Genomic DNA, 23,558 nt, shown 5'->3' with positions numbered 1-23,558 from the left:
TATCTGTGCACTCCATGCCATGACTGCTGGCTGCTCAGAGTGTTAACCCCGTGTTGCTATTAGGACTATACAAGCAAAAGGCACATGTTTGAACGTGTGCTGAGTGTCTCTAGTGTCGCGCAGCCACTATCAATATCGACATAGGCAATAGACTAACTCGTGCACTAAATGCAGCAATAGCATACGCTTTTTTATATTATTTATGTTTTACAGGTGTTAGTGCCAAAACAGTTATTTTATTCCCATGCCATGACAATGACACAGTCTTGTTCTAATGCTACTGGTACTCTAGTGCTCGACTGTTGGCAAGCAGTGCTTTAAAGTCTGTGTATATGAATAGGATTTTGACTTATGAGCTGTGCTAGCTATTTGCTATATTATAACTAGGTTTCTTTAGTCATAGTCACAGACGCACTCAAAATATTGCAGATGGTTATAGACACCTTGCCTATTCTAGGTGTCTCTACTCATGAGCCTGGCACATTCTCATATATATAAAGTGCGCTTGCCAGTCGGGGTTTAACTGCTACTGCATTTTACGTACGAATTTTCTATCTGGAAATGTTTCACTGCCTATGAAGTATGGATAGTAGTGGCAGCATCACACCTTTTGCTTTACTTTGGCACATATAAGTGGTCCTCATTCTTATACCGTGCGCTGAGCATTCACAACTACCCACACGATCCGTGGCTATTTTAATGGTGTGGGTGGCAGTACTGAAGGTTTGGGTCAGTAGGACATTCTGATGGACATTATGACGCTGAACAACATGACGCAGGAAACATCAGCCAACTGAGCGAGATTCGTGAAGAGTATGATGAGAGGAATATTCACCGCTACAGACGAGATATCGGTGGATTGAGTGCTCAGTACCATGAGAATTTCGATTGGAAAGTCTTAGATGAAGAATCAAAAATAAGCAGTGGTGTACTCAGTGGTGACATACTGACAGAAATTATCACGCTGGAAGTCGAAGACAACTAGCAGGAAGAGTCAAACATGGAAAATACCTTTTGTATCGATGTCATTTACATTGGAATTAGCTTACTGGGACCTGGAAGCAGGCAACAGCAAGGATCCGGTTTGAATGAGAATAACGAGCGATGCCTTAGGGATACCACAGAACTAACACCCATCTCCTGCAAAACTGGCTCGGATGCTACATTTATCAAGGCACCAGTACTGTGTGTGGAAGGCTCAATAGTGGGTGACTCAGATGTTCTGCTGGAATCCATGAAAACCTGGTATTGTTATTTCCGCAATGAGCCTGCAGGCCCTAACCATATTTAGCTGCCAACAACCGTCAGGCTTTGGCAGCGGATAGTTAATGACCACACAATCTCTTCGTGAAAAGTATGGTACTGGTTACCAGCCTTGCTTACTAGAGTAGGCCATTCCTGTGACCGTTACTCAACATACCTAACATTTCATAAATATAAATATTGTGCTAATTTCACAAAATATGTGAAGCTGATGCATTGATAACACAGCGTGTCACTATGTTACAGGCGGAGCTTTAGTCACCAGCTTTATTTACAACCAACTAGTTATTTGTTCAATGCTTCTGGTCTGTGCTTTTCACGGAAGTGTCAAATGGTCCATGGACTACAAAACTGCCCGTGTGTCATGTGACGTGTTGATTGCACAGGGATTCACAGCGAATGTGACTCTCCCTTCAGCCGTTTTTTTATTGCTTACTCGTTTTCTAGTAATGTGCCTTAGGACTAGGGATTCAGCCCTCATGGAAATAGTGGCATGCGAGGACAATTATGCGTGTGTATCTTCCCACCACCATTCACATTGTTTGCACATTTATAAATCCCACTGGAAGGTTTTATGATAGCGCTTTCTCCTTACTTTTAACACCTCTTCTGATAGCCCACTATCTGCAAGACAGCATGGAGTTCACAAACAGCCCAGTGTGCATCAAGGACCTCGAACATATCGCCAGTAAGGTGATGCACCCCAGTGCTTTAAGCTACTACAATTCTGGAGCTGACGACGAGCAAACCAAGCTGGATAACATCGCAGCATTCGACAAGTACCGCATCCATCCACGCATACTTCGCAACGTCACCGCCATCTCAACTGAGACAACCATACTTGGCCAGCAAATAGCTACTCCTCTAGGTATTGCACCCTGTGCCATGCACATGCTTGCGCATCCTGCTGGCGAGCTGGCGACGTCACGGGCAGCTGCGCAGCATGGTGGAGTGATGATTCTGTCAACGCTATCTACCATCGCCTTGGAGAGAGTTATTGCAGAAGGCAACTCAGACATGCAATACTGGATGCAGCTGTATGTACTCAGTGACTGGTCTATCACAGAGAAGATTGTTCAGCGGTCCGAGCGTGCAGGTTTCAAGGCGCTTGTGCTAACAGTGGATATGCCAATCTTGGGTCGGCGCCGGGACGACATTCGAACCAGGTTCATTCCACCGCCACACATACACTTGGAAAACTTCTTTGACCCAGAATCTGCCAGCAACTCGGAAGGAGCTGCGCCAAGCACGTACAACGACGTGCCAGAACTTTTACTCGCAGCTAGTGTTGCAGGTGGAAACCCAGCTGTGACCTGGGACAATGTAATCCCGTGGCTAAAGTCCATCACCAAACTTCCTATCATTCTCAAAGGTATCTTGACCGCGGAGGACACCAAGCTTGCCATTAGCTACGGGTGTGCAGGCGTCATTGTGTCCAACCACGGTGGTCGCCAGCTTGATGGTACCCTGGCCAGTATCGATGCATTGCCGCATGTTGTTGAAGCAGCAGAGGATAAGATCGAAGTATACATGGACGGTGGTGTGCGAAAGGGGTCCGATATATTCAAGGCTCTGGCATTAGGTGCGCGCGCTGTATTTGTCGCTCGCCCTGTGCTTTGGGGCTTGGCATATGATGGGGAGGCAGGAGCTAAGCAAGCGTTAGATCTGTTGCAGAACGAGCTGAAGTTGACCATGATGCTGTCTGGGACACGTACCATTCAGGAAATCGATGATTCATATGTCTTGGAGCCAGTAACCCAGTGGATTCAGAGTTCTGTCCGCCGTCAGAAACGTGCAAACCACAACGATATTGAGGAGCTTAAAAGTAAGCTATAGCTAACTGCTTCTATTTATGCTACCATTGCGCTTGAGGTATGCTAGGAATGAACGCTACAAAGTTAGGATTTGTCTTAGTGGGTTTTAATAAACATTCCAAAAATAATGCAAAAGCTCGCTGACAACGAGTGTTGGATAGCTACTATAACCGTTCAACTTGCTCATCCATTTGAGCCTGCGGGAACGACTCAGCCGGCTCTAAACCAAAACGCCTAAGCTCTGACAGATTGGGCCCCGTCTCTTCAGAGACTATATGCATAAAACACCATTCCTGTATTGGGTCAACCATAGAGACTGTTCGGTGCTGAAGGAGAGCAAGTTGATTAAGAAGTGTTCGAGTTATAGAGAAAAATAGATATGGATAGAAACCTGTAAGTAGTGCCAATACTGTTCTGCACCAAATGTGAGATAAAAGTACCTGTTCTATTTCTCTTTAGTCCCTAGTATGAAGTATGATAAATGTCTGGAAGAGGGTGGTGTCTATGGCTTGGGCAAATACAAGGAGGAATTTGCTAGATCTCTTAACAAGAAAGCACAGAAATACGGCCGGGTGTTGACATTAAACCTCTCATATTCCTCACCTCAAATATATTTGATACTCTATTGTCCATCCAGGATAGACTATTCACCCGTCAGATAATCCCCTTGAAACCCCTACATTCACCTGAATCATGAGGTAGCCTCCTTGCCAGTGTACTGGCTGCGAGCTTCTAACACAATTTTTATGTACCGGCGGCTTCAAACCTCATTGAGCAAAAGAATGTTTCAAATTTAGAATGACGTTAAATTCTTTTGATATCCATCTCGACGTCCTCAGAGGTGCGCATAGCCATGGGCTGCCCTAGTAGAATCGATCATCCTTAGATTTTAAGGGAGAGACGTCAACTTTGAGTCTTTCAGTTTCCTTAAAGTGCATTTTTTTTGCTTACGACTCTGAAGTTAATGTCGAGGGTGGTATCCGAAATACAGTGAAAGCAGAGGCGCCATACAACATGATGTGCACTTTCATGTACACCACGAATCGTCCTAGTCATATGAGGATTGCGCATATGGCTCAGTTTTGCAGCTGCTCCAAATATGCTAGAATACTTTGGACACATGACAACGAGTCGATGTCACTGCGGTTACACCAGCTGAGAACGTGATATAGCAGGTCGTGAGGGAGAGCCTCTATTGTCCTTCTTGTCATAAAAGTGAGATGAAGGTGTTGAAAAATAAAATAGCTGAGGGAGCCTTATTGCTGCAGATACACGCACATGTTCGGTACCGCGTCTTTTGCTAATAACCAGCAAATGGCCGCAGTTGAAGCGTATTTACAGCTGGATATGAAAATTGACTATCAGCTTACTCTATACATTCGCATAAAGATACATAAACATAAACAAGGTGTCGCATATCCCCAAGGTGTTAGGGTGAATTTTTTATAGCCCTAATAGCAACACGGGGTTAACACTCTGAGCAGCCAGCAGTCATGGCATGGAGTGCACAGATACACACATTAGACAGGCAGCTCTCCAACAGCTGCAAAGGCGTGCTTGCGATGCCCCGTGGTGCATGTGCTGGAGCGTCTCTCGCATTGCTTTTGTTGTGATAGCTGGTGTGGGTGGAAGGGCTGCCCTCGGGGGCATACAAAAATTTCCTCAGCCTACCGCCCCAGAGGGGCAGCCAGCCGAGGAATGGGTATTGAATAGTTTGCGTAAAAGCAACTCACCGTCTCAGTCGGAACTTCACTGACAGGCGAAAAACCCGTGCATAAGGATAAGGGAAAAAGGGGGAAGCCCCGCCCGCAGGGCGAACCTGTCGTGCTGCAATTTAAGCCTGCGGGCCACAGCCAGGCGCACAATCAGAGTTATGGCAAGCGCCGTTTCATTGGCTGGAGTTTTTCGAGAGCACAGAAAAAAAAATGAAACCTGGCCTGTGCCTCTTGCCCACCTACCCGCACGCCAGGTGGCGGCACAGAATATCCGGCGGCATGTGCCCAGCAGCCAGCAGGTGGACCAGGGCACCCTCAGCACGAAGGCGGCTTACAAGCACCATGCTTATGTGCTGGTAGTACTGCCTGCTGGCGCTCATGGCATCGGCTGTGTAGGCGCTGTGGTACGACAGGCGGTATGCCTCGTTCTCGATCGCCCAGCTGTTCTCGGCATTGCTTGGCGAGGCCACATGCACTGCCAGTGCCTCGGCCAGCATGCGGCCCACGATCTGGCGCAGCGCAATGTCGTCGGGTGCTGCCCACGGATCAATGCCACGGCGGATCAGCAGCGACGTGGAGATGTGCGGCGGTGACGGTGGCTGCTGCTGCTGCTTCTGCAGTTGCAGCTGCAATGAGTCATCGGTCCTGACGCTTGCGTTGAGGTAGGATGGGCTGCCGAGTGCTGATGACTGGCGGCGGTGGCGATCGAGTGCGTCAGAGTAGAGACAGGCTGGCGAGCAGTACACGGAGTTGTCGGTGTCCCTGTCACTGCTGCTGCCGCCGCTTCCAGAAATGTTGTCGATGGGCTTGCTGCATGCTTGACGGATACAGAGGATCTTGGTCGGATCACACATAACAGCAGCATCCAGTGCTGCGACGTGGTGGCCATTGGGATGTGTGGAAATCATGTTTGTGAGAATAAAGAAAAGACATTTGTTTCAGAGGCTGCCAGTCACAACAGTCGCAATTTAAGGTCGCAGCTGCCGCCTCAGTGTGCCGGCAAGCTTGTCGAGGCATATGACACCAGAACTAAATGATGATCAATCGCAGAGAAGATGGCAGAAAAGGTGGTGAGAAAATAAGCTCGAGGAAATAGGTGCCGAGCATAGCAGATGGTGGCAGTCAGGTTGGCGAGCGCTGGCGATGTTCAGATAAGCCGGCATCTAGCGTAGAGACAGAAAGGCAGACAGACAGACAGACAGACAGATAGCAAGGAGCCCAGTGGTGCAGTTTGGTGCATGGGTTGCATCACCATGAGAGCCAGGTCCTCGCACATCCAATGGCCCAGCCCAACCTTCTTGCCAACTCAGCCCCTGAGTCAACCTCCGGAAGAATGGCAACAGATGTGATAAATTATGCTGTAACCACAGCAGCCTTACAGCAAGGCAATTTATCCGGTGCTGTCTACATTGTCGTGGGGAAGCACAGAGCATGTGTGTATTTATCTGCCTGGCAGATTCTGGTGCTCGATAGACGTAGTATTTAGCTGCACCACGCACTGGCAAGCTTCACAAAATATTTCTGGCAGAACCTCGCTTGCATATATTATGATCAGAGTATGAAGATTAGCGATTGAATCAGCCCAGCGACCAATGAGGTGTAGCAGCGTCAGCCAGGAGCGGCTCTTGAAAAACACAGCTTGAGCACGCCGCGGTCTTTGCCTCACTAGCACTCACCAACAGCGAACAGACAGGACCGACTTGCAACTCAGCTGGCAAGCAAATTCGTTTTTGCACATCTCTGACCTTACATCTTCCCCCATCTCAGTTCATTGGATAGATTCCTCCTCTTTTCTTATTATTCACTGCAATTATAGGAACACATCAAAAGTAGCAATGAAGTCGACGGTTATGTTTGCGCTGCTGGCGCTGCTCATGGCAGTGGCCACGGCAATTGAGTTTGATTTGACGGCTGGACATGACGGCACGCACGATCGGCGGTGCCTGTCGCAGTGGCTGCCGAAGGGCGTTCATGTGAAGGTAGTGACGAAGGTGCTGCCTGGATTCCCGGGACAGGCGCTGAACATGGAGATCCACGACGACAGCCCGCACATGAACCAGTACGGAGCGCGCAAGCACGTGGACGACGTGGTGTTCCGGTTCGACACGCAGGCGCACGCCAACGTGATTGTGTGCTTCCAGAACGTGCTGGACGCGGGCCAGGCGCCGGACGGGCGGGCGCTGACGGTGCAGTTCAAGATGCAGTCGGGCGCGGACGCGGAGGATTTCGGCAAGCTGCAGAGCGAGCAGAAGCTCAAGCCGATGGAGATCGAGCTGAGGCGGCTGGCGATGCACTTGGAGGACGTGCAGGATGAGCTGCAGTATCTGAAGCAGCGCGAGAGCTCGTTCAGAGACTCGAACGAGCATATGAATGCGCGTGTCAAGAACTTTGGCTTATTCTCGATCGCCGTGCTTATCGGCGTTGCAGTGTACCAGGTGCTGTCGCTGCGCCGGTTCTTCCACCAGAAGAAGCTGATTTGAAGGGGGAGTAATGAGGGCACATCGTATCGACATCAATAAATATCATTCGATTACACTGCAGCATCGATGTGGTCATCCAGTATATCGCTGTGTTGGCCATAAGGGCTGTGACTCGCAGCTCAGAGGTGTTCCTGATGACTTGCGGCTATGAGTGTAAGAGTTTGGGAGATCATCGCATATCCTGTCGTTTCTTTTTTTGATACTGTCTAAACACCAATGTCACAGCAGTACGCAGAGGTGCCCAAGGAGCCAGAGTACGAGGCAGCACCAGACAATGTTTCCGAGGGGCCCCTGACAGGCTCAGTAGACGACCGCATTCCGTCGCCGCCGACGCCTCCACACCTGCGCGGATTCCCCTCAATTCCCGGTATCAGTCAGGACCCAATGCAGCCGCCAGCACCCAATGCAGTCTCGGACATGCGCGCCTACATTGCGGCGACGCAGCGGCAGCTAGAATCGCCCGACCTATTTGATCCGCGTCACGGCGGCTACAAGAACAGCTTCAAGCATCCGGTGGAGCCGCAAAAGAAATGGTGGCAGAGGGTGCCGTCATGGAGCAGCGTGTTGCGGTTCACGGCCCTGTACATGGTGCTGCCGTTCATTACCGGCGTAATGGCCGGCATGGGCGAAATCTTCGCCAACGAGCTGATGTTCCGGTGGGGATGGAGGGGCGCAAGGCCGCTCATGGTCAAGAACCGTGACAACCGCGTCTTCCCGGTCGCTGACAAGCCAGGTGCAGATTTTAATGTTGACTGAAAAAAAAGAAGCGAGGAATAGAAACATAAAAGACATTAGCCGCGGCTGAACAGCCTGCCCACGACACCATTGGAGAGCGCATTCGACACCAGGCCGCCCATCAGACCGCCCATCAGGCCCGTGTTGCCGCCAGCGAGCTGGTTCCAGCGCTTCTTCTGGTCCTTGTCACAGCGCTGGTAGCCGATCAGGTTGGCCGAGCTCAGCAGCACGGCAATAATGACAATAAGTAGCCATTGGAACCTTAGGCTGAAAAAGGCCACGATGGCCAGAAGCGACCACACCACGGGCGTCACATATAGCACACCCCAGAACATGCGCGAGTCGCTTGCATTCACCGGGAACGACGGATCGCGCGACTCGAATATCCACTCGTTCGTGCCGTCCTCGCGCACCTCGTTCCACCACCGCAGTCCCACCAGCAGCCGCCCCGAGATGTTCTTCACGGTCCAAAAGTCCACCGCCAGCGTCAGCACGCACAGGACAAAGATGAGAATGAAATTGTCGGTGAAGAAATTGCCCAGCAGGTACAGCGCCAGGGCTCCGCTCTTGAACAGAATCAGGAACAGCAGCGCAATGGGATGGCTCGACACCTGGAACACGTTTTGCTGCTCGGCTGGTTGCTGGCCGGCTGGCGTATCCACCTGCACATTCAGGGCGCTCGAGTACCCGCCGTTGTTATTGTTGCTCATTGCGTGTAAGGAAGCGAGGGGGTGGGAGGAGGTAATGCGAAATTGAGAAATGAGATGGGTTGCGGAATACAAAGAAAAAAGCAGGCAGGCAGAGCGGTGTGGACTGAGGCGCCACAGCGGGCTTTTAAAAGAGCCCATCGGGGACTTGGCAGAGGGACTATTTTCCAGGGCTGAGCATGTGGAGCTTAGCACAACCACGCAGAATCTTTTATGACTTTGTGTATAGAAAAAGAGGAGAGTCGGGGGTGGAAGAGGGCAATGTACATGTCGAGGGCTGCAGCTTGGAGGCGCAGAGGGAGCGCTGCCTCGGCTATTCGTTGGAGCTGTTGTAGGCAAACTGGCGGTCCTCGGCGGGGGCGGGCGGCGACGTGTCGGTGCGTGGCTCATGGCCGGGCTCGACCCACCGCTGCATGGTGTATTTGGCGCAGCGGCCGGCGTTTTCGAGCTCCTGGATAGCCTTGGTGATGCCCAGATTGCTGAGGCCGTACATCTGCGGGCCGCTGGCATGTGTCTTGACGCCGACGCCGTTGGCCATCAGGATATCGAGGATCTGCTTCCAGACGCCGCTGGAGGAGCTGGCGCGGAAGGGCTCGTCGGGCATGTCGGCAGCGGTGACCTGGAATACGGGCAGTTCGCCGCCATCGAGGATTTCGGATGTGTAGACGCAGCGGGCACTGGCATCTTTGATACTGGGGCAGACGCGGGTGCTGCGGAAGCCCACGGTCCAGATGTACCGCACGGTGTGGTAAGCCTCGCGGTCCCACACGACGCGGCCCAGGTCGTGGATGCGCACCTCATCTTGGCCCTTGCCGATGACGATCGGGAAGACCACGCGGCCGCTGCTGTCGCGCTCCAGCGGCTCGATCGGCTTCGGGTCGCTGCGGTCGTCACGCTTGCCCTGCCGCCGCCGCCGCTTCGTCAGGCGCGATGCGTCAGACAGCGCGGCCACGTCGCGCTTACGGCGGCTGCGCTGTGTGTCGTCGTCGTCGTGGCGGGTCAAATCGGGCAGCCGCCCACCATTGTGTGCGCTGCCGCGCCACCCCGCCTCGTTTTCCGAGTGCATGCAGTCGTCGTCCGAGCTATCGTTGCATCAATGGAATGTCAATGTTTTGGACTGGAACAAGAACATAGAAAAAGAAAAGCAAACAGACGCAGTAAAATTATAAATGCGTGCTTACCTTGAGAGATCTTCGTCGACTTCCGGATAGGCCTCCGAGATCATGTCGAGTAATTGCCTATATCAAATGCATGAATATTTGTCCCCGCTTGGAACCACCTCAGCGCACGCGCCATCCAGGCACGCATTGCAAGGGATCCCCGAGAGACACGCATACGCAACGGCCTGGTTAGCATGCAGCGAATGGCGGTGCTGACACCCAGGTCTTTCCACAAAAACAGACACATACAGCGATACTTACTCGTTCTCAATGCGTGCGGTCTGGATTTTGTTTTTGATGCTGTCGTAGTTTTTCAGCAGCTCCGAACGTCTCTACAAGATGTGGGCATAGAAAATTCTGAACTCAGCGTGCACGCGCCAGCAAACACTGACATGGGTATTGGTATTGTTCCGCCAGGCCGGGAGACATGCTGTGGGCTATCTTACCTCCAGAGCCAGCTTGACCTTGTTTGTCAAGTCGCCGGCTATTTCTCTATATGACAGCATTTTTAAAATGAGTTGCGGCAGAATCTAAAGAGCAGAAAAATAATAAGAGGTATAAAATATCAAGGGGGAAGAGGAGAAAAATCGCAAAAGGAGAGATGAAAAGGACGGGGACAGGAAAAAAAGTACTGCGTGCCAGAAAAAACAGCTCAGCAAGGCAACGCCAAACAAAAAATGAGGGGCAGAGGGGAAAAATCATTGCGTTGAACAGAGCACAGCTTGGCGACCTCTCAGTCATACAGGCCCAGGGACTTCCGCCCAGTAACGCCTCCAAAAGGGAATTGAAAACATCGGCGACTGGGGGAGGAAATAGCACGAACACTAGTTTCTAGATTTTACTCATTGGCGGCCCTTTTTCAAGCAAAGCTGCCGACGATCAAATTGACTCCTTTCCCCTTATTTACCCACACTCTGGTGGACGAGCAGCCTGGTGACAATAAAAAGCCTTGACTCCAGTAGAAAGACCCGCAAGAGCCAGTGTTTGCAGCGGGGCGCCAGCACGTCTGCATGGAGGGCAGATAGGCCAGGACCGTGGGCAGGCCCCTTTCCAGATGAAAATGGTTGAGCAGTCGTGTAGAACGGAATATTTTACGCAAACGTATTCAGAGAGCAGCGATTGGCCGGCACGTGAACGCTCCATACCTCGCTGATTCGCAAAATTATTTCCCCGAAAGTAGAAGTTTTGGCAGCACTATTTGGTTGAGGGTATCAGGGTTATATCCCGTTTATATCTACATCGATTGTTTTGAAAATGGATTCTTCGCAGACCGATGTTAGCAAGCTGCTCGATGTGCTCAAAGGCCAAATGCCGGGGCAGAAGGTGTCAGCCGAGGCGATGGCTGCGCAGAAGCAAGCGCGAGACAGCACAGGCATGGATGTTGACGAGCAGGCCAGCGCGGCGATCTGGCAAGTGCCTGCCAACGTCGGATCAGACCTGACCAAGCCGTTTGTGCTGGGATCTATCTTGCCAATGTGGGACACGCTGGACGAGACGCAGAAGCTGAACATTCTGCTGGGCATTGCACACGTGGGCGTGGGCAAAATGCATGCAGCGCAGGCGGAAGCGCGGCGCGTATCGGCGCTGGCCAAATCGGACGCATCCAGCGACTGGGTACGTACATTAGGCAGCACAATCGGCGACGTCGGAGTGACGGGCAGGTTGAACGACCTGGAGACGCTGGGCGACCCAGTGCAGGCGGAGATTGAGAAGAGCGTCGCGCAGATGGCCGACAGCCTGGAGGCCCAGCAGCTGGCGCTGTCGACCGAGGCATTGAGCTACGTCAGCCCGCAGGTGGCTGCGGAAATGGCGCCTGAGCACATCCGGTACATGTACGGCGTGCCGCCTACCGAGGAGGAGGTGGCGCGGATCACCGAGACCGCATCCAGGCTAAAGATCACCATCAAGAAGCCCGTCTCGCGACGCCCGTCAGCACTGCCCACGCTCAGTCGTCGCGAATCGTCTGCCGATGCCATGAGTCCGGCCGCAAGCAACCCGGAGCTGGCGGACTTTTCGGACCTGTTTGGTGACGAGCCCGAGCAGGATCGGCCCGCGGGCGCGCCTGCACGGTATCTGACGGTCAAAACCTCGCATCAGGCCGACCACGCCGGACGGCTGGCGCGTCTACTGGCGGCCGCCGATGAGGCCGACGGGTCAGCGCTCCATGGCGACAAGGCGCGGCGGCCAAGCGGTCCCGCCGGCCGACCAGCGGGGGTTGGCGTGCGGCCCACACCGGGCAGTCCTGCCGGCCGACCAACCGGTGCTGGTGTGCGGCCCACACCGGGCGGCCACGCTGGAGCTCGGCCCGCCAACAAGCTCGGGATCCTGGCCCCGCGGCGCCGTGCAGCCCCATCCAACACCGCACTGCCGGCCAGCGGGCTGGACAGCGCGCGACGTGGGGCTGGCACAGGCACACCCGGGTACCAGGCACCGAAGCGCATTCAGATGGTGACGGTGGACGAGTCGACCACTATGATGCAGGCACGTGATACCACCCTGAAGGAGCGCCGCGAGCGCCTAGCCGAGGAGCGCGAAGCCAAGCGGCGTCAGCGGGAAGAGGAGCGCGAGGAGAAGCGTCGCCTGCGTGAGGAAAAACGCCAGGCTGCTGCCGAGGCCCGCGCCCACCAGCCCAAGCGCCCCCGCCGCAACAGCAGCGCGAGCCGCGACGCCGAACCGCACGCATCGCACGAGAGCGGCGAGGCATCGGCCAGCGACGATTCTGCAGGCGAGCCGCCAGCCGCTCAGCCCGACTACCGCATGTTCGCTGGCAATGACGACCAGGTGCGCGCAGTCTACGCCGAGACCAACGCGCTGACTGACGAGAACCGCCTGATCATGTTCAACTTTTTCAACAATCTGCCGCCGCCGCCCGGCGTCGTTGGCGAAATGGACATTGTGCTCAACCAGAAGGAGATCCCCGACGCACAGCACCCGGGCAAGGTGTGCCAGGAGCTGATGGTGCTGCAAGCCGACATTTCCAAGGGCGAATGGCGCAAGCTCCGCCGCATCCGCCGCTTATGATAACTTGTTCAACCACTGCTTCTGAAAGAAAAAATCTACTTGTTCTACAGATACTCCCAGATCCTGTTGCCCGGTGTCTCGGTCGGCACCCGCATCTGCCGCGGGAATGTCGTGTTGGCCTCGCGCACACACGCGCCCTCAAACAGCCGCATGTCTGCTGCCTCCAGCCGCTGGTACGCTGCCTCCATTGCCTGGAACTTGCGCTCCCGCTCCTCCCGCCGGTTCCGGCTCGCCTCCATGCGGTGGATCTTGTCCGCCCGCAGAATCGTCGCATGCCGCTCCATGTCCTCGCTGCTCATTTCCGGCAGCGCCCGCGGCGAGTCCGTGAACAGCACCTTCTTCATGAGGTCGTACCGCGGATCCGCCGAATTGTGCGTCGGCCGCCCGTCCATATTCTGCTTCATCGCCTTGGTCACCGCCTGCTTGCGCAAAACCCCCACGCGTGTGCGTGTGCTCAGGAGCGCCCGTGTCGAGAAATTCATTGTGTTTTGTTTGGTTTTGCCGATTTTGTGAGGAAGGAAATTTGTAGAAACGAACAAGCGCAAAAAAATAGAAATTGCTGCGATCCAAGATAAAATTGCCTATTCCCAGTCTAGCTCGCTTGATTGCGGCTCGGCTCGAAATGGCTCGGCGCCCTTCTAATACCAGGCTACAGGATTCGCTTGCCCAGTATTTACATGCCACTCTCTCTAAAAGCCATTAGACAACAAAACATAGCCCATCGCAGAGGACAGTTGATGGCGCTGTCGCTACGATTATTGCAACACATGTCATATTTTGTATTATAATCATTGCATCATGTATCCTATTCGCCTGCTACTTATAGTATAGGCCATGTATTACGAACAAGCAAGGTATGTACGCTTTATAAAGGGTTTACACATATTTCCTTCCTTTGAACGCCTACGATCCGCATTACTAACAGTTGTCTCTAGGCTGCCATTATAGCACACATCGCCAACATTCTTAATCAGCCACACTTGGGCAAGCTTTGTTCAGCCTTTTCTGTAGGTCAGCAAGGGTGTACCATGTTTCCAGTGTATGTTTGGTGCTGGTCGTGGCCCCAGTGACGAGGTAGCAAGGAAAAAGCACTCAAGCAGAAGCGAGCCGACATGTGGGTAATAGGGTTTATATAAATGAGGAAGGCCAAGCAGGGATAGGAAGAGAGCCAGGAAGAAATCCAGGTGTCCAGCGCCTACTGACTGAACTGAGCGCAGTCGGAGAAAAACAGAAGAGCCCTGCGCCAGGCCCTGTTCCCAGTCTGCACACTCCTTTACGCTAACGATTTTAGTCGCTTTTCAGGGACTGGCGGCCGTGTCGCTGTGTGCACGACACCACCATTGCTGCCATCCCAGCTCGGCACAGGCTTGTGTGTGTTAGTGAGGATCCAGGGTGGTGCTTGGGTGCTGGCGCTATGCCTGGCCCAGGCAGTCCTCATTTCTTCTGCACCTGTGGAGCCACCTATGGCCGACTACTGTGGTTGGACTGCCAGCCTGTGCCTACAGCGGCCGCTTTACCGGTGCGCTCTAAACAATGACCTCCAGCCGCTTCCCGATTTTCTGCGCTTTTTGTTGCTTCACCTGGCTTGTTTCCCAGCGCTCTCCAGCCATTCCGCTTGCTTGTATTTTTTGTTATTTTTTTGACTTTGGCTTTTGGCATTTAGCATTTGGCAGCAACACACCTGAATGGACCCAGACAGCAAACAGCTCCTGCGACCCACGCAGGTGCTCGACAGTTTCGATGTGTACGAGACACGCACAAGTCTGTACTTTGTTGGGTCGAACGAGTCGTCAGGGTACTACCGGGTAATGCGCATAGACCGGACGACAAAGAACACCAACGAAATGGTAGTCGACAACGGGACAGTCTACACCAAAGAGACGATTGCGCCAGTGGTTGCAGATATCCGGGCCAAGCCGGCCAAGCTTCTGGTAGGCGGGGTGTGCGGGATGCTAGGGCTGGTGCGGTTCACCAAGGGCTTCTACGTCTCGGTGGTGACGCGCCGCAAGCCTGTAGCGCTTCTGGGTGGGCACTACGTGTACCACGTCGAAGACACACGGCTGCTGAGCGTAGCTAGCCGACCCGAGCGGTCGGAGGCAGAGGACCGGCACATCCGCACGTTCCGCAACGTCGACCTCACGAAGAACTTTTACTACAGCCACACATACGACATCACGCACACGCTGCAGCGCAACGTGAGGATGGCACAGGGGGCCGGAAAGGAAAAGCCCAGCTACAACGGTATGTTTGTGTGGAACTACCAGCTGATCTGCAATGCCACGTACTTGAACGTCAAGCCCGAGTGGACGATTGCGCTGGTGCATGGGTACGTCGACCAGTCGCGGCTGGCAATCCTTGGTCGCGATGTGTTCGTGACCCTGGTGGCCAGGCGGTCGCGCGTGTTTGCCGGCGTGCGGTACCTGAAGCGCGGCGTCAATGGGCGCGGGTTCGTGGCTAACGATGTCGAGACCGAGCAGATTGTCAGCACTATGGAGCTGACATCGTTTGACCAGCCATTTGGCGAGCCATTCTCGAACCCGTACTTTACGTCGTACGTGCAACACCGCGGCTCGATTCCGCTGTTCTGGTCGCAGGACACTTCGGGGATGGTGCCGAAGCCGCCGATCGAGATCAATGTGCGTGATCCGTACTTTGTCGAGGCTGGGCGGCATTTCGACAGCCTGTTCCAGCGCTACGGCACGCCGGTTATTGTGCTGAATCTGATAAAGATCAAGGAGCGCACAAAGCGCGAGTCGCGGCTGGGCGAAGAGTTCTCGGAGGGGCTGCGATATCTGAACCAGTTTCTGCCCAAGGGCCGCAAGATCCGGTATGTGGCCTGGGACATGTCGCGTGCTAAGAAGAACCGTGAGGAGGACGTGCTGGCCATCCTTGAGGTCATTGCCGAGGAAACCCTGGCGCTGACCGGATTCTTCCACAACGGACCCGAGCTGTACTCGAATTTCATCAAGAGGCGCGACGCCGGAGATGAGCGCGAGTTTCGGCAGTCGGTGCGGTGGCAGACTGGTATTGTGCGCAGCAACTGTATCGACTGTTTGGACCGCACGAACGCGGCGCAAAGCATCATCGGCAAGGTGGTGTTGGCACACCAGCTGTATGAGCTGGGCCAGATCGACGAGCCGCACTTGTCGTTCAACACCGACGCCGCCATGATTATCGAGGAGATGTACCACGACTTGGGCGACACTATTGCGCTGCAGTATGGCGGCTCGCACCTTGTCAACACAGTACAGACCTACAGACGGAACAACAACTGGCGCAGCCATTCCAGGGACGTTGTTGAGGCACTTCGCAGGTACTACTCAAATTCGTTGCTGGATATGGAGCGCCAGGAGGCAATCACCATGTTCCTTGAGCGCTCACTACTGGAGGAGTGCAAGGGAGATGACTGCGTCGGTGCCAACAACCTCAGTCCGCTGGGCAGCCCGATTGCAAACCAGGTCAGCACGCTGACAACCTCGCAGTGGTGGACTACACTCGGCGATGAAGGCATGGATGAAGCTGGGAAGGAAAAGGCAGATTCACTTGAAAAGGACAGCAAGGACGACACATCGCACCGGGACGACTATTGGAACGAGTACTATCGGCCTCACGAGTACACATCTCTGGACAGCCTGTTCGTGGGGAATCTGAACAGCACCGCTTCGCTGCACCCAAACATGGACATCCAGAACATGCCAAGCCCATTTGTTGACCGCAGTGCAAAGACAGCACGCACCTATAGTCATGTTCGGCGCGTGCAGCAGGAGCCCCAGTGGCTCAAGTCTGAGACCGACGAGTACACCGATCCGACACGCGTGTCACGACAGGAGATATACGACAAGCTGTGCGCCAAGACTGTGCAGCCACAGGTGATCCTGCCCATAGGGGTCGGCGGCTGGATCACCGACGGAGTCAGTAGCCCGCTGCAGGAGCCGCAGGTCAGCCGGCAGGAGCTGGAGGAATACAAGAAATACGTGCATCAATTTGACGACCTGAAGAAGTGGATCGTGCTGCCATCAACCAAGCTGTATGCTGACGTACACAACGCTGGCGTGCGCACACCTGAGCGGGGCTCAGCCAAGAGCCCGGCCCATGCCGAGCCGCCAGCCACCACCAGCAAAATAAAAATGGACACAGGCGGCCTGGGCGTACTGGCTCTGGAGCGGCAGCGGTCGCAGACGCCGACACCAGGTATGCAGGCACACTCGCTGATGTCTCTGTCTGCCACTCTGCCGGCCCGTCCTGGCAGCCGCAAGATCACGCCGTTGGAGATTCTGCAGAGGTCACCCAGTCTGCGTGCCAGCGGGCGGCAGCGTGCCAACACATCCTCGGCAGAGCGTGGGTCGCTGTGGGGGCTGTGGCCCAATGTGCCATCGCTGGGCAGCAAGCGCAGCAGCCTTGTGGGCCAGCAGGGCTCGGGCGGAGGAGACTTTGCAGCCATGCTGCAGCGCCGGGCGTCGCATGGGCAGCTGGCGAAGCACGATCGTAGCAGATCGCTGGATTTTGCCAACGCATCATCACTGCCGCCGCGGCAGCCGGCGTTTGGGCAGCACGATGAGAAGAACGAGGCAGTGGTTACTGAGCCACGGGTCAGTGAGGCTGATTTGCGTGTGTACCAAGAATATGTCAAGATGCGCAAGGCGTTTCAGGGTCAGCTGCGCATTTGATGATATCGCTTGCTGCTCCATACTTGAAGTCAGGGGGCATATTGGGTATATAGATGGGGACTACCATATTTTTACGGCACATAATAAGCTACATGTGCTCTTATCTCTCTGCTCCATGCTGCCCAACTTTCGCGCCATTTTTGCCTCTTTCCGGACTGCCGAGGAAGAGCGGTCGTACCGCAACACCGCCATCCTCAAGTTTGCCTGCTTTGTCGCCATGTGCGCTGCCATGAGCGTGGTATCTGGCAACTACAAGCTGCGTTTAAAATCTCTGCCATGACACGTCTACTGCAGCTGCTACATCTTCTACACCTATGTCCTTCCCAATAAAGCGTGTGCTTGGCGATATCTTTACCTATATCTTTACCTATATATAAGATTTTATAATCTAAAAAGTGTCCGACCGTCTGCTAGAATCTTTTTAATTGATTAAAAGATAAACCTCTTAAGCTTCAACACAGGTTTAGGTGACTTGCTCCGTAAACTCCTTTTTGATCTTGTGCGGCATCTGACCTCATCGGTGAAACCAGGGTGACAAGTTGTTATTGTAGTGGTCACAGGTCTCCACTATATATCTCCATTGGTTCAGCGCAAGAGCTGCTCTCATTGTCGGTCGGCCTGATAACCTTCATGGTGTCATCATGGTGGTCATCACCGGCTGCGCAACACTCTTAGGATATTCATTCATGAGCACCTATTGAATAAGGCCATATGGCTCTTCTGGTGGTCATGCAATATTTGTAGGTTTATTTTATAAATTAATTTGTCTTATGAACATGCGTAAGCGGCAGTATTTGAGCCACAATGGACCCAGTCTGTATAGACTGATTCAAGAGACTGTATCAGTGCTAAGGGCCCCAAGAACTATGCAAGCCAGATAATTTTTAATAAAAATGTTCTTAATGCTATGCATACGCAATAAAGCAAAACTGAACAGCATCATTTCTCTTCTTACTTGCCTATTGAACTTCTCAAATGAACATTACCCGCAGCACTACTGTCATAAAGACATCACTTGGTGGTATTGGCTTCCGTGATTCTATGTTGCCCTGCCTAGAGCAATTTGCATACAGCGCCAATATCATCAAAGAGCATACATACATGCTTGCACGATGGATACTACTCCATCAACTAGCTGACGATGATGCTTTTGACCCTGCAACATTTGTGAAAAAGGGTTTTTTCGTTTTATTTATTTATTCATTTATCGCAACCTAAAGGCGAAGACTGTCATATCTGCCGAGGATTTCGTCAACCGGAAGGACAAGTCAGAACTGTCGAGCGCAGATTTCGGTGATGTAGTTAGATACCATATTTATGATTATCTATTGCATAATGGCGATATCGAGCTACATGGTGTACGTGAAATGAATCAAGTAGCAACATACGTGGATACCGAGCTGATGACAGCATACAAGAACAACATTGTGCTGCACTATGGCAGTTGCCTACAGCGGATTCTGGCCAAATTGATTGATATTCGCAGCCGCAAAAACACACTGCGCAGTACAATGGGCAATGTGTCTAAGGCTGAGTTCAATAATGCATGTCAAGTGTATATTTATACACCTGCACAGAAGCTCCGCCAGGCAGTTGCCTCTAGGCACCCTGATCTCAGTGTGCTCACCCCACCAATGCTTACAATCTACAACAAGCTGGCACCAGTCCTTAATGCCTATGATGCCAAGTACAGATTCGCCAAAGACAGCCGATACTATGATGCCAAGGTAAATCCACTTAAGCATCTGCGTGCATACATTCGCCTATGCCGGCTTATTGAGAATGAGCAACTTGGCAAGTCTTCTCCCCAATGCTTGCCTCTGCGGACATCATGGATCCCAGGCCATGTGCGCTTAGACAAGCAAGTAATCAAGCAGGTGTTTATTTCAAAAACACGTGAGCAGCTTACCGAGATCAGCGAGGCAAAGAGGGCAGCAACAGAGGCAAGGAAAGCAGCAGAAAAGGGCAAAAAATTGGCCAAGAAGGCTGCACGCGAAGCAGCGAAGATGCCATCAGATGCAACAGAGGCCACTGCAGCAGACATTCCGGCATGTTCCCAACTCGCGGCCCTACCAGAGATCGAAGAACCCAGCTGTGAAGTGCCATGGCCTTCTCCGCTGTACAAGTGAGTCATGTAAGCGGGCCATGGCACAATACAGGCGAGCCTATTCGTCTCGGCTCTTGAACCGCGATCTCGCAGCAGTTCTAAACTTCAGACTCATTTTCCAGTCACTCTGTGATTCAGGCAGTATTCCTGAACGGTTCCGTCGCTTTACAGCCATTGCTGCCAATGCTTCTGGCACCGCCCCTGAAACAAAGAACCCGCGCAAGAGGCGTGCAGCAGCAGGCGATTCTGTTGCCAGCAGCAGCGAGCCAGCGCTGAAGCGCCTACGCTGAGCAGGCCATCAAGATGGGAGATGTCCGTGATCGCCATTGCACCAACAACCACCCGACACGTTCAAATGACCGGTTCGCCGTGATGCCCTTATCGACGTGTCAACCCATGCTGACTAGCAGCCGAGCTCGCATCGCGAGCAGAGCAATTCTGGTATGAGGCGACAACTGACAGCATGCACATTAGCATTTAATCAAGGCAGGCCGCGTGATTAGGCCCGGATCGCCATCGCAGAATTGGCGTGCCGCGTCAGCCTCTCCCTTTAAAGGTCTGGCACCGTCTTTTCACGACAGCTACACTGCGCAAGCACAGCTTCTTTTCAATTCAAGTATCTTGTCTATTTGCCCTTTCTTTTACACAATGTCCACAATGCAGACGTCGAACAGCAAGCCCGCCGAGCAGCAGGCCCCGGCCAACGCGACACAGAAGCTGCCGACCACGGGCGCATTGGAGGAGGATGACGAGTTTGAGGAGTTTGAGGTCGAGGACTGGTCGCCTGACGCCGAGGATAAGGAAGACGCGACGCTGTGGGACGACAACTGGGACGACGACGACCTCGAGGACGACTTTTCCAACCAGCTGCGCGTAGAACTGGCCAAGGGCTCGCAGCCCGAGGCCATGGCAGTGTCAAACTAGACAGGGAGAAGAAAAGAAATTTATTGGGGAAAAAAAAGCCGAGTTGTCAAATAAAAGCAAATTAGTTCTTGGAGAGCCGGATCGGCGCATAGCAGTAGTTGGAGCCCTTGTAGACGCCGTCGGTGATGAACAGGTCGCGGCGGTCGAATCCCATGGTGACGTGGGGCCAGAAGGCCTCGGGCTGGAACAGCGCGCCCTCTCCGCCGCGCTTGCGGAACAGCTTGTAGATGTCCTGGCGGATAGCCAGCAGGTCGCCGTGCACGTCGGCGACCACCAGCGAGTACAGCGTGAACTGGCCCTTGTCGGCATCAGAGGCGGGGGTCGGCAGGCTGGCCTTGAACCGGCCCAGGCACACGGGTCTCAGGCGCGCCGACTGGATGCGCCGGGCCTTGGCGATGGCCTCGATTTCCTGGATGGTGATGCCGGCGGGCTTCAGCACCTGGTCGAACTCGGGCGGCGTCACCACGGTGATGTGGGCCTCGCCGCGCGACTTGAGCGTCTTCTCGGTTGCGTTCACCTGGTCAAAGAGCTTCTTGAATGGAGCAAAGTCCAGCGTCTGCTGCAGATACGAGCCGAAGGGTGCGTTGGCGGAGTGGTTGGCGAACGGAACCGAGCGCGCGTCCAGCGCAGTGCGGGCCAGTGTGTAGGTGGGCGCATCAGCACCGTACACGATGTCGCTGTTGCTGTCGCGGCCATAGGCAGGCGTGAGTGCAGCCAGGGCGCAGGCGATGGTGACGAAGAGCTTGGTCATGGCGGGCGAAGAAGGGGCAGACGGGCAGACAGGCGGAGATAGAGAAAGAGTGTTGTTTCTGAAAGAGCAAAAGACGACTATTATATACAATTGGGGATGGGTTGCTGTTGTAGTAGAGGGGGGACGAAGTGCGCTTTTGGCGCACCGGTTTGTACATCCCGCTGCACTAGATGCAAGCAGCGGCAGACGACTGGGTCAGCCCAGCAGCGAATTATGTTTATCTCTGGCTGACATGATGCTGCCACGTGCAATTGACAGCGTGAGAACTGGCTAGAGCCGACTGTTGGCGAAAGTTGGGCTGATTTTTCCATCGAAACTGCAAATGAACCGCGATTTCGTCGATATCTGGCGGCTGGGGAATGTGCAAGCAGGCTATGTAAGCTGCATCTGGCAAATCGATAGACGACTTTGTTGTCAAGGTGGAAAAGAGTTATAAAGACGGAAAGGGGGGAGAGAGTTTTTACTAAGAAGGGTGTGTGTGGGGGTAACGCCTTCCAGATTAAGCAAACACTGATAGGGGGGACATTTGGTGTCCTTACTCCTTGTCCTCGACGGCAGTCTCAGCAGCCTCGGCGGCCTTGTCCTCATCGGCAGCGGCAGCCTCGGCCTTGTTCTCCTCCTCGTTGAGGTCAGAGGTCCACAGGGTCAGGTTGTCCCGGAGCAGCTGCATGATCAGGGTCGAATCCTTGTACGACTCCTCGGACAGGCTGTCGAGCTCCGAGATAGCGGCATCGAAGGCACCCTTGGCCAGACTGCAGGCCTGGGTGGGCGAGTTGGCGATCTCGTAGTAGAACACTGAGAAGTTGAGGGCCAGACCCAGGCGGATGGGGTGGGTGGGCGGCAGCTTCTCGCCGGCAACATCAGAGGCCTTCTGGTACGAGACCTGGGCGGCATCGGCGGCAGCCTTGCGGGGCTCGTCCTGCTGGAACTCGGCCAGGTAGCGGTAGTAGTCGCCCTCCATCTTGTAGTAGAAGATCTTGGACTCGGGCTCCTCGGCGGTGGTGAGCAGGTTCTCCTTCAGCACGGCCAGGATGTCGTTGCACACCTCCTGCAGCTCCTTCTCAATGTTGGCGCGGTAGGCCTTGATCTTCTCGACCTGGGCGTCGTTGCCGCGCGAGTGCTCCTTGTTCTCGATCGACGAGACAATGCGCCACGAGGCACGGCGAGCACCGATCACGTTCTTGTAGGCGACCGACAGCAGGTTGCGCTCCTCGACCGTCAGATCGGAGCCGAGCTTGGCCACAGCCTTCATGTACTGGACCATCTCTACATCAGGAAAAATGAATAGCATGCAGATTAGGTGTCATGTGAATCATTCCAGCTTCATGCAGCAAAAAAAATTTCATCCCCGCACAGTCTCTGTGACTCTCGGCCGCAGAAAGAACCCCTCCTCCTCTCCACAGAGGCACAGCCTGACCACCCCAACAAAAAATTGCTGTGGCCCTCAGGCGAGCGCGCGGGCAATGAGAACGAAGACGCAAGCGCAGCACGCTGGAAGCCAAGAGTAGACAGCGGGGCGGGGCCGCGCTGAGGATTTTCCCAGCCGACACCAACACCACGCGTCTTTATATTACAAGCTCAGCATGGCCAGCAGCAAGGAGATGGCAGGGATTGAGCCAAAAAAAGAAAAACTTACCGTCGTAGCGCTCAGCCTGCTCGGCGAGCTTGGCCATGTAGACCTACAAGCAGCAGCAACAAACAAGGAGATTCAGCACAGGGTCAAGGAAGTGGAGCTTACCGCTGCTGGACACCAGGCACCACGAGGGCTGCTGCTCATCATGTGCTGCGCGCGGGTCCCGCTTCTTGAACTAGCTCCACACATGGTCGTGGAAGCGCAGGCGTGTTTTGCTAAACTTACCAGAGTGTCGCGGCCAAGGCCCTCCTACACACCAGAACAAAAAAGTAGAAAAGCGAGATGAGCTACACGCGCGGTCATTTCGCAGATGTGTCAAGTGGGCAGCCAATTCAGGCTGCTGAATCACTACTACTTACGGTGCTGATGGTGCTGGACATGTTTTTCAGAATGGTGGGTAGGGAGTAAATAAAAAAGAATCGAGTTTGGAATGTGCTCAGAAAATGTACTTTTCAGAAAAAGAAGCGGAGGAGAGATTTGTCGTCGCGAACAGAACGAAAAAGAAAAACAACACGCCCACAGTGGATGGGGGAGTTCGAAAAATGCGTGATCCCAGGATCGGCTGGAAGTATTGAGAACAG

General features: G+C 53.8%; 12 protein-coding genes across 12 annotated transcripts; 6 read left to right on the top strand and 6 right to left on the bottom strand.

The window, feature by feature from the left end:
* Positions 1–1,799: 1,799 nt before the first annotated feature.
* Positions 1,800–3,207, top strand: DL89DRAFT_267400 (hydroxyacid oxidase-like protein 1). Its single transcript, XM_040887485.1, has one exon. It carries the CDS (start codon positions 1,900–1,902, stop codon positions 3,097–3,099), a length of 1,200 nt encoding a protein of 399 aa, XP_040743818.1. The 5' UTR covers positions 1,800–1,899; the 3' UTR covers positions 3,100–3,207.
* A 1,824-nt stretch (positions 3,208–5,031) lies between these two features.
* On the bottom strand, positions 5,032–5,700 carry DL89DRAFT_292842 (uncharacterized protein; the record flags this gene model as incomplete). Its single annotated transcript, XM_040890344.1, has 1 exon — positions 5,032–5,700. The coding sequence occupies one exon, from the start codon at positions 5,698–5,700 to the stop codon at positions 5,032–5,034; it is 669 nt and encodes a 222-aa protein (XP_040743817.1).
* A 966-nt stretch (positions 5,701–6,666) lies between these two features.
* Positions 6,667–7,272, top strand: DL89DRAFT_223166 (uncharacterized protein; the record flags this gene model as incomplete). The annotated part of the gene is made up of 1 exon (XM_040884626.1): positions 6,667–7,272. One exon carries the CDS (start codon positions 6,667–6,669, stop codon positions 7,270–7,272), a length of 606 nt encoding a protein of 201 aa, XP_040743816.1.
* A 173-nt stretch (positions 7,273–7,445) lies between these two features.
* Positions 7,446–8,055, top strand: DL89DRAFT_322593 (uncharacterized protein). Its single transcript, XM_040891346.1, has one exon. The coding sequence runs from the start codon at positions 7,489–7,491 to the stop codon at positions 8,026–8,028; it is 540 nt and encodes a 179-aa protein (XP_040743815.1). The 5' UTR covers positions 7,446–7,488; the 3' UTR covers positions 8,029–8,055.
* Positions 8,056–8,189: 134 nt separating this feature from the next.
* Positions 8,190–8,615, bottom strand: DL89DRAFT_204439 (DUF846-domain-containing protein; the record flags this gene model as incomplete). Its single annotated transcript, XM_040884046.1, has 1 exon — positions 8,190–8,615. A coding segment is annotated over one exon (426 nt), but the record flags the coding sequence as incomplete, so codon positions are not given.
* A 390-nt stretch (positions 8,616–9,005) lies between these two features.
* DL89DRAFT_322591 (uncharacterized protein) lies at positions 9,006–9,939 on the bottom strand (the record flags this gene model as incomplete). Its single annotated transcript, XM_040891345.1, has 2 exons — positions 9,006–9,796; positions 9,896–9,939. 2 exons carry the CDS (start codon positions 9,937–9,939, stop codon positions 9,028–9,030), a joined length of 813 nt encoding a protein of 270 aa, XP_040743813.1. The 3' UTR covers positions 9,006–9,027.
* A 1,189-nt stretch (positions 9,940–11,128) lies between these two features.
* Positions 11,129–12,895, top strand: DL89DRAFT_257445 (uncharacterized protein; the record flags this gene model as incomplete). The annotated part of the gene is made up of 1 exon (XM_040885530.1): positions 11,129–12,895. The coding sequence occupies one exon, from the start codon at positions 11,129–11,131 to the stop codon at positions 12,893–12,895; it is 1,767 nt and encodes a 588-aa protein (XP_040743812.1).
* Positions 12,879–13,428, bottom strand: DL89DRAFT_267396 (uncharacterized protein). Its single transcript, XM_040887484.1, has one exon. The coding sequence runs from the start codon at positions 13,375–13,377 to the stop codon at positions 12,940–12,942; it is 438 nt and encodes a 145-aa protein (XP_040743811.1). The 5' UTR covers positions 13,378–13,428; the 3' UTR covers positions 12,879–12,939.
* A 749-nt stretch (positions 13,429–14,177) lies between these two features.
* On the top strand, positions 14,178–18,028 carry DL89DRAFT_267395 (uncharacterized protein). Its single transcript, XM_040887483.1, has one exon. The coding sequence runs from the start codon at positions 14,581–14,583 to the stop codon at positions 17,560–17,562; it is 2,982 nt and encodes a 993-aa protein (XP_040743810.1). The 5' UTR covers positions 14,178–14,580; the 3' UTR covers positions 17,563–18,028.
* A 2,129-nt stretch (positions 18,029–20,157) lies between these two features.
* On the top strand, positions 20,158–20,624 carry DL89DRAFT_153351 (uncharacterized protein). The gene has a single exon (XM_040883577.1). The coding sequence runs from the start codon at positions 20,318–20,320 to the stop codon at positions 20,591–20,593; it is 276 nt and encodes a 91-aa protein (XP_040743809.1). The 5' UTR covers positions 20,158–20,317; the 3' UTR covers positions 20,594–20,624.
* On the bottom strand, positions 20,248–21,349 carry DL89DRAFT_267383 (uncharacterized protein). Its single transcript, XM_040887482.1, has one exon. It carries the CDS (start codon positions 21,342–21,344, stop codon positions 20,655–20,657), a length of 690 nt encoding a protein of 229 aa, XP_040743808.1. The 5' UTR covers positions 21,345–21,349; the 3' UTR covers positions 20,248–20,654.
* Positions 21,350–21,852: 503 nt separating this feature from the next.
* Positions 21,853–23,404, bottom strand: DL89DRAFT_267382 (14-3-3 family protein epsilon). Its single transcript, XM_040887481.1, has 4 exons — positions 23,337–23,404; positions 23,203–23,226; positions 22,981–23,023; positions 21,853–22,610 (listed from the first exon to the last, which is right to left on the bottom strand). Exons 1-4 carry the CDS (start codon positions 23,355–23,357, stop codon positions 21,880–21,882), a joined length of 819 nt encoding a protein of 272 aa, XP_040743807.1. The 5' UTR covers positions 23,358–23,404; the 3' UTR covers positions 21,853–21,879.
* Positions 23,405–23,558: the final 154 nt, after the last annotated feature.

The sequence above is a fragment of the Linderina pennispora genome, assembly GCF_002104995.1.
Source record: "Linderina pennispora strain ATCC 12442 chromosome Unknown DL89scaffold_6, whole genome shotgun sequence".
NCBI lineage: Eukaryota > Fungi > Kickxellomycota > Kickxellomycetes > Kickxellales > Kickxellaceae > Linderina > Linderina pennispora.
This window is presented reverse-complemented; position numbering and strand designations above follow the sequence as displayed.

What these genes read in the sequence shown, in the direction of transcription:
- DL89DRAFT_267395 (XM_040887483.1), top strand. Translation starts at nt 14,581, where the DNA reads ATGGACCCAGACAGCAAACAGCTCCTGCGACCCACGCAGGTGCTCGAC.
- DL89DRAFT_267383 (XM_040887482.1), bottom strand. Translation starts at nt 21,344, where the DNA reads ATGACCAAGCTCTTCGTCACCATCGCCTGCGCCCTGGCTGCACTCACG.
- DL89DRAFT_267396 (XM_040887484.1), bottom strand. Translation starts at nt 13,377, where the DNA reads ATGAATTTCTCGACACGGGCGCTCCTGAGCACACGCACACGCGTGGGG.
- DL89DRAFT_153351 (XM_040883577.1), top strand. Translation starts at nt 20,318, where the DNA reads ATGTCCACAATGCAGACGTCGAACAGCAAGCCCGCCGAGCAGCAGGCC.
- DL89DRAFT_322593 (XM_040891346.1), top strand. Translation starts at nt 7,489, where the DNA reads ATGTCACAGCAGTACGCAGAGGTGCCCAAGGAGCCAGAGTACGAGGCA.
- DL89DRAFT_267400 (XM_040887485.1), top strand. Translation starts at nt 1,900, where the DNA reads ATGGAGTTCACAAACAGCCCAGTGTGCATCAAGGACCTCGAACATATC.
- DL89DRAFT_267382 (XM_040887481.1), bottom strand. Translation starts at nt 23,357, where the DNA reads ATGTCCAGCACCATCAGCACC. An exon ending in TGTCCAGCACCATCAGCACC is followed by an intron (nt 23,227 to 23,336) that starts GTAAGTAGTAGT and finishes TCTGGTGTGTAG; the next exon opens with GAGGGCCTTGGCCGCGACAC. An exon ending in GCCTTGGCCGCGACACTCTG is followed by an intron (nt 23,024 to 23,202) that starts GTAAGTTTAGCA and finishes TGCTGCTTGTAG; the next exon opens with GTCTACATGGCCAAGCTCGC.